Raw genomic sequence first — 12,451 nt, forward strand, 5'->3', positions numbered from 1 at the left:
GTTGCTTTCAGTGGAAGCTAATATTTTAATTAGATGCACTCTCAAGGAAGAAGTTCTAAACAGAGAGAGTGATTGCCCATTGGAATGGGCTGCCTGGGGAGGTGGTGGAGTCACCATCATTGGAGGTGTTCAGGAGACGACTTGATGGGGTGCTTGGTGCCATGGGTTAGTTGTTTAGGTGGGTTGGATTGGTTGATGGGTTGGACACGATGATCTTGAGAGTCTCTTCCAACCTGGTTTATTGTTCTGTTCTGTTCTGTTCTGTTCTATTCTATTCTATTCTATTCCCACGTTGCAGGATGCCTAGGAACTGGAAGTCCAGCAGAGAAGACATTTGTGGTAGAATTAGGTGTTGAACTTCTGGAGGTTCAAATCACCCACCCACCCCCCCCCCCCCAAATAAATTAATTAAAAACCAAAAAGTAACAAAGAACAGACTGTGTTTGACTACCAGGCTATAAACCTCAGCAAGCAGTGCTTGAACATGTAGGAGCAAATTTTCTAACAGGCTGCTGCTATTGTGTAAAGATGGATTTGAGCCAAACTCACAGATTTGAAACCCCATGAGCTTCAGTAGGCCCAGGCCAGTCCTTGGCTTAGGTTCATGTCAAACACTGCAAGCACAGAAAAGGCATTTGAGCAGTCCCAGTTAGCAACTGGAGATGCAGAAGGTTCATGCATAGTCTGTTCACAGCGTGCACACACAGAGGATTGTGTTGGTGCCAGTGGTTTGTCCCGTTGGTCACTCTGAGTAGGATTTTAAGGCATCTTTGAGAACACTGCAGCATAATAGGAAAGGAATGTTTCTGGAATGTGTCCTCACTGCTTGAATTGCTCACTAGCTGATCTCTTTAGTGGGAAAAGCTTCTTACGGCTTCTCTCATTTTACCCAAGTAATGAAACTCCTGCACATTGCACTCACCTCTGCGGTCCACCTGCTCAGGGGACAGCTCTTCCAGGTTGAAGCAGTACTGAATGGGGACTGTGGTGGGTAGATTTCAGCAAATGATCAATGGTACCCAGACCAGCTGGGGAGATTCATGTGCTGGGTTTAATGAGCATTGTGCTTGGTTCTTTTCTTTCTCCTTTGCAGCAGAGTAAACTCTGGTTTCAGAGCAGTGCAGCTGCTGTAAATGCTCATAAACCAGCAGTGCCAGGCAGCAGTGCTGTGGTGGAGGCACGCATCCTGCTCTTGCTAGGCTGGGAGCTGGGTCTGGAGCTTGGGAGGGGAGAGATTTAACAGCAAAATGAACACTGTGCAATTACCAGTTGGTGGAGAAGCTCCCAAGGGGTACAGCTGGTGGTAGTTAAAACTGCTCTTCTGAGGAAACTTGGAGGAAGGAATGAAAAAATGCACATGTGCACTCTTCAGTTAGCAGAAGCTGTCAGGTCATCCTAGAATACTTCTGGTTTATAAGAACATAATTGCCAGCTTTTACATCAAATGTACTCTGTGTGTGTTTCCTTTGGAGAAATCTGAATGGGCACTGATCACCAAGTGTAAAACATGCAGGAACAGAGGGAGATGTGAATGTTGGTTCTGAGACAGAGCTAGCATCAGAGCATGCCAGCTCCTTGAACTGAGCTGTCTGCATGACACAGTTGCACTTTCTGCCAGTTTGCTTGACTGCAATGTAGGGCCTGCCAAGGTCCATCACACGAGAGCTGCAGCCAGCTGTAGGTGATACTAAAGTAAGGAGAAGATGATTTTGCAGTTGCATGTTGGCAGAAGTGGAGCAGGTTGGGTCCATCCCCTTCTCAGAGTCAGATGTGGTGCCTGGGGAAAAACAGCCCTGGGTTTTGTCTTCAGACCAGGTAACATTTGTGCTGTGACAGCTTGTCCCCACAATGAGAAGTCACAACAGGTTCTGAAGTGCGGCTCCAGCTAGTCCTGACTTCACCATTTTCCACCTCTCTGTGCTCATTTAGATTTACCTGGTAAAAATTTGATGGTGTAAGTCTAAGTCTAGAAATTAAGATGGTGTTGTTATTGCTTTCAGGAAGTTAGCACAACACTAACAGGAGGTGGCATTATATCCAGGCTGCAATCCTTAGGCAGGAGAGCTCTCCAAATGGAGCTGCACTGGTGCCTGTGTGAGCCTGTGGGCAGACCCTTGGGAGCATCGCCTTCTCCAAAGCTCAAAGCTGGCACTTACCTGTGCTGGCTTGGCCACTTTGGTTGCACACAGATCTCCAAGTGGGCTGTTTCCCACTTCCCCCTCCCAGACACACTCTCCACACCTGGCAGCCCCAATACTATTAATTGGAAAGCTTTGAGGTAGGAGCCCTGCTGTGCCGTGGCTCAGGAGATCCCTCTTATCCCGGGGAGGGCACCGAGAGGCTGCTTCGAGACGAACTGAAAGCTTTGTCCTTAGTCTATTCAATTGTGATTTTTTCCCCCCCATTTTTTAATGTAATTTGACCATAAACCTCTGCAAAAATGAGGCCCAAACTGCTGGCTCTTTATCAAAGCCTGCAGGACGTTGTTAGAGCTCTCCAAGGTTAACGCACGCTCAAGGAAGCTGTTGGAAGAAGCTGCTGAGAGAGCTTTGTTGTAATCTCTGTGTAGCAAAGGTTCCTCTGACTCAGACCTCCACGGTCCACCCCCCCCTGCAGTGATTTTGTAAGGCAGGGCAATATTTAGCCCAGGGTTTGTTATCTGGTACATATTTCTGTGACACAGCCAAATAAAAAGCTAAATTTAAAATCAATGACTTTTGTTGTTGGGAGCTCAGGGCTTGCCAAAGGAACATGTGTCAGCGATTCTGGGCTCAGCTGCCACCTACTTGTGAAGTATTCTTGGGTTTATGGCTGAGGATAAAAACTGAGACATTGCTATTAGCTCTTTTTTTAGTTGCATTTACTGTCACTGGGCTTTGGTGAGCGGTGGCACTTCAAGAATTTGCATCTGAATGGGGGAAGAGTGCACAGAAACTCTTCTTTTGTTTGTGTGACAAAGTTGTTGTGGCCAAAGAGGGGAAAAAATGTTTTTAATGGTTTGATTTGGCTTCTGTACCGTGGGGTCCTGCACACAGACTCTGTCTGTATTTGCTCCATTGTCTGTTGCCTCGGTGTAGGAGTCAGTTTGCTTCCAGCCTAATGGTATTTTATGTCTCTAAGTTGCTTGGCTAATTGAAGGGATGGGCAAATGGACTGTGGCTTTCAGTGCAGAAAAGGAGACAGATGGACAGACAGGCTCCCTGGTGCAGGGAAGGGAAGTCTCTGAACATCAGATCCTGCCTGCATCACAGGGTCAGGGTAGCTGAGCTAGGAAATTTGGTGCTGTCATTTTCCTGCCTCACACCTGAGTCATACCCCTGGGCTAACATACAGCCCAGTGCTGGGAATGGAAGCATCTTTAGGAGCTGCTCCCAGGCTTCCTGACTTCTGAGGTGTACCTTGGAGATAGATCAAGTGACACAGGCTGACCTCCTGTCAGCAAGGATGGCTTTCCTCTAGAAGTCCTTTTCTTGAGTATACCTTAAGGATAAAATGCCACTACCTAGTTCCTTATGTCACACACTACTCTTTAAATTGTTCCTTGGTGATTTTATTGCCAGTCCTGGATGGAGGTAAGCTAAAATAATTAATGCTTGGCAGCAGCATTATTTCAGAACTTAATTTTTGGACAGAGACTTCTGAGGAACTGTGTTGAAGCAGAGTCAGAGCACTGTACACTGGGGTGCTTGTGTCATGGTAAAGGCTTAGGCTCGCCTGGTTTTAGTTATTGGAAGATCCTGTACCTGCCTTAAACTGCAGGCTCCTCATGGCCATGTGGCATCAGCACTGCTGGCTGTCATTTAATTGTCTGGCAGCTGTTCCACTGCATTTCTCTTGCCCACTGTCACTGCTGTGGCTCTGTCCAGCCCTGAAGCATTATGGATCTGGACCAGTGAGTCATTTCCAGTCTGTGTTACTGGTGTGCAAGGTTTTATAGTCATCTGTTAGCAACTGAGCTGAGCCAATGCAAAAGTCCATTCTTTTAGTTCTTTGGTGATAAACAGTGCCCTGTGCCCTGCCATCACTGATCTCAGCCTGTGGTCATCACTGCCTTCTGTTTTGTCTCAGAAAAGACAAAATCTGTTACTGCCCTGCTACTTAGTGGGATTTTTTTAGTAAAGTTTCCCCCCAGGTTACTGTAGGAGCATCAGCTTAGCACTCTCTCCATCTTGTCCTCCCTTGAGGTAACTTGGCTGCTGGCATCCCTTTCCAGTGCTGTGTCAGTGGGTCATGTTCTGAAGTTTGTAGTCAGCTGATGCTGATCAGCCATGGGCTGTGTATAGAGTCCTGTTGTGGTGGGTCAGATCATCTCACTGCTCTGGCTGAAAACTAGCTTTAAGAATATGCTGAGATACCAGATTTTATCAACTCTGAAAGGGCTCCAGCACAGGTGCTGCAGTGACACAGCCCATATCTCATAAGCAAGGACAAAACCTTGGTGGTTATCAATTCCTCATCACTGCTGCAGCCCAGGACATGTGAGGTGGTGTTCTGGTGAGAGTGTTCTGGGTAGAGATGAGAGCATAGGGGAAGGGGAGCAGCTGTCAGGAGATGGTTCATGTTCCTTTATCCACAGTTCTGGTAGAGTGCAGTGAGCAGGTCCAGGCAAAAAGCTACATTTGCTGTCATTGTCTTCTCTGCCTCCAGACATTTGACCCTGCCTTGGAAGCTGGTCTTGGGCCAACTGAGAAAAGAGCTCTCAGTGCTGTGACTCAGAGTCAGCTTTGCTGCAGTCATTGGTTAAGCCAGCAGAGAACTGGTGTGGGACCAGGATCGAGAGAGTTCTGTTTGTATTTTCCCCCCTCCCTAAATGGGCTAATGGGATTTAGCTACGAACTTATTGTCCAGCAAGTGAATCAAATGCCTGTACTGAACATCAGTTGCTCTTCCTGGCTTTTCTAGGACGAATCCTGGACCTGAAGACTGGAACAGTAAAGAAAGAGGGGCAGCAGTCCTCCATGAGGATGTGCATGGGATCGAGGCGCTCCTTCATTTGCAGGATGAGGTATGCATTCACCTGGCACTCCTGTGATGCTTCCAGTACGTTCTCAGATGAGATTGCAGACGGTTTTGTTGTGCTAATTCGACCTTGCTTACAAAATCAGTGAACAAATAAACAAAATGCAGCTGTAATGATGCCCTCCCATGAAACATTTCCAGAATACTTGCTTTTGGAACTGAAGGGAAATTGCAGCCTCTCCTCTGCTGTGTCCAGTGACAAAGCAGCCCCTCATTTGTGTGTTGCAGTTACAGGGTCACAGGATGTTAGGAGTTGGAAGGGACCTCCAAAGATCATCAAGTCCAACCCCCCTGCCAGAGCAGGACCACAGAATCCAGCACAGGTCACACAGGAACACATCCAGATGGGGCTTGAAAGTCTCCAGAGAAGGAGATTCCACAACCTCTCTGGGCAGCCTGCTCCAGGGCTCTGTGACCCTCACAGTGAAGAAGTTCCCCCTTGTGTTGAGGTGGAACCTCCTGTGCTGCAGCTTACATCCATTGCTCCTTGTGCTATCCCAGGGAGCAAGTGAGCAGAGCCAGTTGTTTTTTGTCAGTGTGGGGTGCAGAATTCTTTCCCCAGAGAACTTCATGACAGCTTCACCCCTGGAATGTAAAGCCCATTGTCTCTTTAGGCAAGTTACTCAGATTGGTACTTAGGGAACAAAGCTTTCACAAATGTAATGAAAGTCCAACTTTGTGTATTTTTTCAGCAAACCAATAATACTAAAAGAATCTTGAAGACAAACAGGAATTCAGCTGTAAACCTGCCAGCTATGTAGGAATTAACCTAAGCCTGGTATGAATTAACCAGATGTCAGCTGCTTGATGCTAGATAAATGAGTAATTGTTAGAGGGGTTTTATTTTGCAATTTTCCAACTTCTGCGTTGCTTGGGCTGCTTTAAAGAGCTCTGCCTGCTCAGTGCTTCTGCCTGGGGCTTGTGGGCACTTCTCTTGTCCTGCTAACAGGCTGAAATGCCTCTTGCTCTTGCAGTTTTCTCTCTGTGGTTACTGGGGAAAGTACATCGTTGCGTCTGCAGCCTATACCCAACAGAAGTGTTGAAAGCAGATAATGCAGAATTTGTTAGGGAGTGCAGCACAGATCAGAGGAAATGGCACATTTCAGCAGAGCTTGGGTTATGTGGGTGGATTTCCTTCCAGTCCTGGGAGGAAACTGAGTGTGTGGCTCTGGGGTGCCTTGGTAAGGGGTTTCTGTAATCTCACCTGCAGGGTTAGACTTCAAAGCTGTACTTCCTTTTGCCTCCTTAACTGGGGGGAAAGAACTAACAGACACTTGGAGCATGGCTTTCTCCTCCTGCAAGCTGCACACAGTGGTCATGTGAGGAGGACTTTCTTGTGCAGAGACAACCAGGCCCAGTGTCCTGTTTACAGTTGCTCCCCAGCTTTTCAAACACCATCTCCCACTGCAGTTATTTCCTAGCACCCTGGTTCTGTGAACTCCAGTGCATGAAAGTAATTGTGTGCATGCCACAGCCCCATTGTTTTTGTAGCTTCTAAATCTCACTTTAATTGTTCATTCCTCCTCCTTGGCAGTCCCTGGTATTGGGAAAAAAAAAAATGGGAGAATAATAATTAGGGAAAAAAAAACCTTGTGGGAAGAATGAGCCTCAAATAATGTGAACTTTCCTTGTGATCACTTCTTTCATTGTTATTGTTCCTTCTGGTGTGTTTTTTTCCCATCAAAAATGAACTGGGTTTACCCTTCAAACTGTTTGCTTAGCTTCAGAAGGATGGTAAAAACAAATACAGAGTTAGGCGTGGTTAGAAAGGCAACAAAACGTCCACCACCAAGTGTGAAACAGACACTCAGCAGTGTGAACAGTCTGTTTGGCAACCATCAGGTTAATAGCTGCTAACGTTGGTGCATGGCCAGCAGTGTGCCCAGGTGGCCAAGAGAGCCAATGGCATCCTGGCCTGCATCAGGAACAGTGTGGCCAGCAGGAGCAGGGAGCTCATTCTCCCCCTGTACTCAGCACTGGTTAGGCCATACCTTGAGTCCTGTGTCCAGTTCTGGGCTCCTCAGTTTAGGAAAGATGTTGAGTTGCTGGAAGGTGTCCAAAGAAGGGCAACAAAGTTGGGGAGGGGTTTGTAGCACAGCCCTGTGAGGAGAGGCTGAGGGAGCTGGGGCTGCTTAGCCTGGAGAAGAGGAGGCTCAGGGGAGACCTTCTTGCTCTCTGCAACTACCTGAAGGGAGGTTGTAGCCAGGTGGGGGTTGGTCTCTTCTCCAAAGCAACCAGCACCAGAACAAGAGGACACAGTCTCAAGCTGTGCCAGGGGAGGTTTAGGCTGGATGTTAGGAAGAAGTTCTATACAGAGAGAGTGATTGCCCATTGGAATGTGCTGCCCAGGGAGGTGTTGGAGTCACCATCACTGGAGGTGTTCAGGAGGAGACTTGAGGGGGTGCTTGGTGCCATGGTTTAGTTGATTAGATGGTGTTGGGTGATGAGTTGGACATGATGATCTCGAAGGTCTCTTACAACCTGGTCTGGTCTATTGTTTTGTATTCGATCCTATCCAAGGCAGCTGCTGGAACACTGAGATTGTTTTCTGTGGGTATTTGGGGGGCCTGACTTACAGGATTCTCTAGTTTTCACCCTTGTTTTGTAGCATTTTTAAGGGTATCTGTTCTTTAGCCACCCCTGGAATGCCTATTTCAATTAGTCTTTAGGGAATCTTCTTGTAGTCTTTTCTGGTTTTGTGTGTAAACTAAAGAAAATCTTTGCAAGGTACCCAAAAGCTGAGTCTGAGGAAGCTGGAAGTCTAAGAAAACTGGAATCTGTGACTTACTGTCAAAAATAAATGTCCATCATTGCCTGCTTAATAAATTGCCTTTCATCTTGGGTATTTGTATTAATTATTTCAACTATTGTTTCACTTTTAGGTGTGGAAATGCTCCTCTGGATCATTTGCCTCTGAACAGGATAACCACCATGAGAAAAAGATACAGGTACTCTTGGTTTAGTTTACTGCAACAGTGAGCTGCCAGAAACATCCCTATTTTCTGCTGTGTTACTGCTCAGTCAGGGAGTGCTACCTGAACAAGCATCTGCATTAGCACACAGTCTAAAAGAGCACTCCCAAGAAGGGAGTTATGGAAAACAGGGAAGGCTTGAACAGCTTTTTAGTGGGGCTGACGTTGTACAGAGCTCTCAGTTGACATCTGGTGGTTCTGACTTCCAAGTTTCAGTAAATCATTAGTAGGCATTTAAAAACATAAAGCTGTTCTGCCTGTCAGTCAGTGTGACCTGTCTGTGTCTGCCTTCAGGAATGGCCTGGGCCCTGTGAAAGAAGGTGAAGCACAGTATGCTGTTGTCCACTGCACTGGCTACATCAAGGCTTGGCCACCAGCAGGTGTGTATCTGTCTCAGGGAGCTGTCTGCAAAGCAGCTGAAAATCTGGCTTGGGATCTCTTTGCTGGTACAAAAGCAGGCTGGCTTTCACGGGGGTAACCTGTTCAGTCTCAGCTTGAGAAGCTCTCCATAGCAAGAAATCAGCTCACTCCTCTTCTTCCATGTGAAACCCTTCTCAGCTGCGCTGGCACAGAGAGATGTAGGAAATGTCAGCAGTCTGGGGTTACAGCACCTGGCCCCAGAAGGTTTCAATTGGGTAAACTGACATAAAAGTGGCCTGGTTTTAGGAAGGTAAACACAAAGCATTTGTACTAGCACCAAACACCAGCCCCAGCTTTTATACTTGAGTAGTACCATGTCAGGAGGCGTCAGCTCAGCTGTGATACAGAGGCCTTGCACGGTGCTGGTGTTGGTGGAGCACGTTCAGGGTTGGTGGTAAGGTCCTGTTTTGGGGCTGTTTTTCTGGGAAGCAAGTTTTGGCACGCTCTTTCCAACAACAGAGCAAAACATTTACCTACTGTAAGTCAGTATTGCACATGGGATTATTTACCTTTTGAAAACCTCCAAGAGCAGACAGTGGAGCTCATCCAGACCTCGTCATGAGCTGGGTTGGTTGACCTTGGCGCTCGCGGCAGCTGAAGAGGCTGTTTGCAATGTGACAGCGCCTGCTGGCGTGCATCAGACCGTGAGCTGTCCTGCCCTTTTGTGGTTGCATCCCACAAGCATAAATCACATTTGTCCAGGGATTCTGAATGCTGAGAGGTGGTTTGCAGCAAGTCTGGGCAGCGGTGTGCAGGCAGCAGCACACGGATCTGAGCTTCTTGTTGGTTTCCCTGCTGAGCTGCAGTTTGGGAAGAAGGGGAAGAGCTCCTCTCCTGTTGCTCACAGGATTTAGTGTACTTGAGTGTGCTGCAGGACTCCAAATGTTGCCATTTCATTTTGCCTGGAAAGAGGGAGAGCACAGTGTGTGTGAATTGCTCATGAAAATGATGTTGTTTTTCCCCTTGCTTTCTTTCACAAAGAGCAACTTTTCTGGGGGCAACTCCAAACATAATTGAACTCAGCCTTCACATACAGGTTGTACCTTGAAGAAGGTGTAGGTGAAATGGGATTTCTTTCAGCTGCTTACTTAGCTTGAATGAAAAGCTTGCTCCAAGTTTTGGGACATTTGAAGAGGTCTCAGCCCTCCAGGTGTGCATTGCCAGTGCACAGCTGCAAACACATGAACTCATGTCAGTGCTGTCAGCAGTGAATGGCTTCCAGCCACTGCTTCTGCAGGGAAGCAGGCACTGCAGTGCAGGAACATGGGGCCAAGAGGATCTTCTGGGTCTTTGAGTGCTCTGTCACCAAGTTCCACTTTATGTCAGTGAGATGTTTTCCCTATTTCCAGCTCTTCCCAAACCTCACAGCTCTCCCACCTTCAACCATGTTTCTAACTTCCAGTCCTCAGTAGGTTGTGGGAATTTCTGCCAGTGTATTCCTGGACTGTCCTTCACTGAAGATCAAATGTGACTTTTCCTGCCTTGTCTCCATTCTCACAGTGCATTCTCTTCTTCACCCCTGTGCCTTTTCTCTGTGCTTGTTTGTGTTTTCACTTCACTTGTCACAATGTGGGTCACTGGCACTATACACTCTTGGTCCAGAAGAGACTGGAGTGATGTATAATGAAAATATGTTGCCAGTCAAGACAGGAAATGATGCAGCATTCTTCTCTTTTGTGTGCTGCATCCTTGCTGGCATCCTAAAGCACCTGAGAGAGACACACGAGGCTGCCTCTTTCTCAGTTGCCAGCTCAAGATCTTCCAGTTCACAGCAAAAAATAGCTCTAAACTAAATTGTGTGATCCTTCAATCAGTAATGTGAAGTTTCATCTCATTTCTGTTGCTGTAGTTTATGACTGTTATTAGTCCCCAAGTGCATGCTTATGCATTTAGTAATGTTGAATTGCATCCCATTTCTGTTACTGCTCTCCTCAGAATCACATGGTGCTCCTCAGTGCTCCTGCTCAGGGTTAGTGCCTCCAAAGTGCAGCACAGTCCTGAGAGGTGTTTCTCATTTTGACAGCCTTAGGTGGAATTTCAGTGGTCTATTTTCTTACCCAGTTATTGCTCACAACAGTCATGCCTTGGTGCCTGTTTCAAGGCAGACCATCCTGACTGGAGTGTTGATTTGCCCTCCTAGTCTTCCCCACTTTGTGTTGGTGGTTGTCATGTCTCCATTCCCTTCTGGAGTTGAATGGGAATATCCATGAGCTGAGCTGGCTCCCAATGTATTTGAGTAACTAAGTGGCCACATCACTGCATTTGTTCTCCTTTCCAATGGTAATTCACCCATAACCTGCAAAGCAAGTGCAGCAGTAATTGAATTTGCTGAGGCTTTTCTACCCTGTAATAAAATTACTTCTGTTCAGAGCAGCTAGAGCAGCAAGCCCCAGGCCTTTGCATCATCTCTGGATTCTTGGGAATAAATGGGCTTGTGCTAAATTGCAGCTGATTAAAAATTCAGCTATGGGAGGCATTTTGATTTACTTTTCAGCTGCCAAGAGGACTTTCTAGCATAAACTCCACATCCTCTCCTTTCAGGGCGTGCCATGTGGCACGTGCATTGTACAGCTGATACCCAGCACATAAAACATCCTCCCATAAATGAAATACCTAGGAGTTACAAATGCACTTCATCTGTGCTTAATATGTTCAGCACCTGGTGTTTTCTCCTTCTGGGTTGTGTTGCATTGTCTGTGGCCAATGTGTGGGGGGTGGTTTTGGTTGGGGTTTTTTTTTCAGTCTCACACTGAGTATAAATCAGATTTGATACAGAAATAGCAAGTCAGGAGCTGCTCTGGGAGCGTTATTAGTGTGATAGACTATCAGGTTTGACAGTGCTGCTGCTGTGAGCAGCCTAGGCTGAATCTCTTCAGCGATTCAGATGCTTGGAGCAGGTGAAAACAGGTGACAGCTGGCAGCAGCATGGTGGCAAATTTAAGGACTAGAGATTTCTTTCACAGACACAGAGTGGAAGGCAAATTCTGATGTGGCTTAGGTCTGTGGTCAGTATGAAATCCCTTTGCACATCTAGTCTGATTTTGTTTTCTCCTTATCCTTACTGGAGCAGGATGGCTCTCTGCTTGGCAGACTGCCCTTTTTGACTGAGAAATGAGAGAGGAGGTGCAGGAGGCATCACACCTCATCCTCCACACAGAGCTGAGCTTGGAGCCTGCAGGGCCTGCAGGCTGCACCTGCCTCTGCTGTATTTCTGAACAAAGGAGGTCCAGAGGAGCTGCAGCCTGAGCTCTCTCTGTCTTGCCTGGAAGAAGGAGCTATTTAGCTGCTCCCTCAAGGCTGTGTGTTTGTCTCTCAATCAGGGGGACACAGACAGAAGGCTGAGCCACTCTGAGAAGTGCATCCATTCAGGCTGGGGTTGTTAATGGGCCTTTCCTTTTTGTCCATTGTGCCTGCAAGAGAAGGGTGAAACTAAGCTCAAGTGCCAAACCCAGCATGTGATACCTCCACAAGGTAGATGTTGGGCTCAAGTAACTGGGGTAAACTTTGTGCAGAAGTCAAAGGCATGCAGTACTCCAGATCTGTGCTCCAGTGACTGACACTGCTCATTCTTATGTGGAGGGTGTGCTGGGCTGGGTAAGCACAGGGCAGTGCTGCTTTGAGGTGAAGACCCCTTGTTTGAACCTGACTGAGCACCAGTTTGAGCCTTTGCCCCACTGTTGCTGCTGAAGCAGCTCATGATCCTCAGCCTAGATGGTGGTCCATGTTCACAAAAGCAAGAAGAGCTCCATCAGAGCATCACAGAATTGTTTTGGTTGGAGGAGCCCTTTAAGCTCATCCAGTCCAACCATTCTCTAACTCTACCAAGGCTGGTGCTAAACCATGTCCCTCAGCACCACATCTCTGCCTCTTTGAAACACTTCCAGACAGGGGGATTCAAGCACCTCTCTGGGCAGCCTGCTCCAATCTTTTGAGAGCCCTTTCACTGAAGGATGTTTTCCTAATGTCCAACCTGAACCTCCCCTGGTGCAACTTGAGGCCATTTCCTCTCATCCTATCACTTCTCATCATCATTCACTTTT

General features: G+C 47.2%; 1 protein-coding gene across 6 annotated transcripts in view; it reads left to right on the forward strand.

Moving 5' to 3' along the window:
* Positions 1 to 12,451, forward strand: part of ARNT2 (aryl hydrocarbon receptor nuclear translocator 2) — a 108,781-nt gene that overhangs the window by 58,468 nt on the left and 37,862 nt on the right. For all 6 annotated transcript variants that reach the window (XM_068143443.1, XM_068143444.1, XM_068143445.1 and 3 more), the window contains 3 exons: positions 4,903 to 5,005; positions 7,902 to 7,967; positions 8,286 to 8,371. In XM_068143443.1, coding sequence (XP_067999544.1) covers positions 4,903 to 5,005; positions 7,902 to 7,967; positions 8,286 to 8,371 — 255 coding nt within the window. The remainder of the gene's footprint in view (positions 1 to 4,902; positions 5,006 to 7,901; positions 7,968 to 8,285; positions 8,372 to 12,451) is intronic.

The sequence above is a fragment of the Melanerpes formicivorus genome, unplaced genomic scaffold (genome assembly GCF_026170545.1).
Source record: "Melanerpes formicivorus ecotype bairdi unplaced genomic scaffold, bMelFor1.0.p_v2 SCAF_10, whole genome shotgun sequence".
Taxonomy (NCBI): Eukaryota; Metazoa; Chordata; class Aves; order Piciformes; family Picidae; genus Melanerpes; species Melanerpes formicivorus.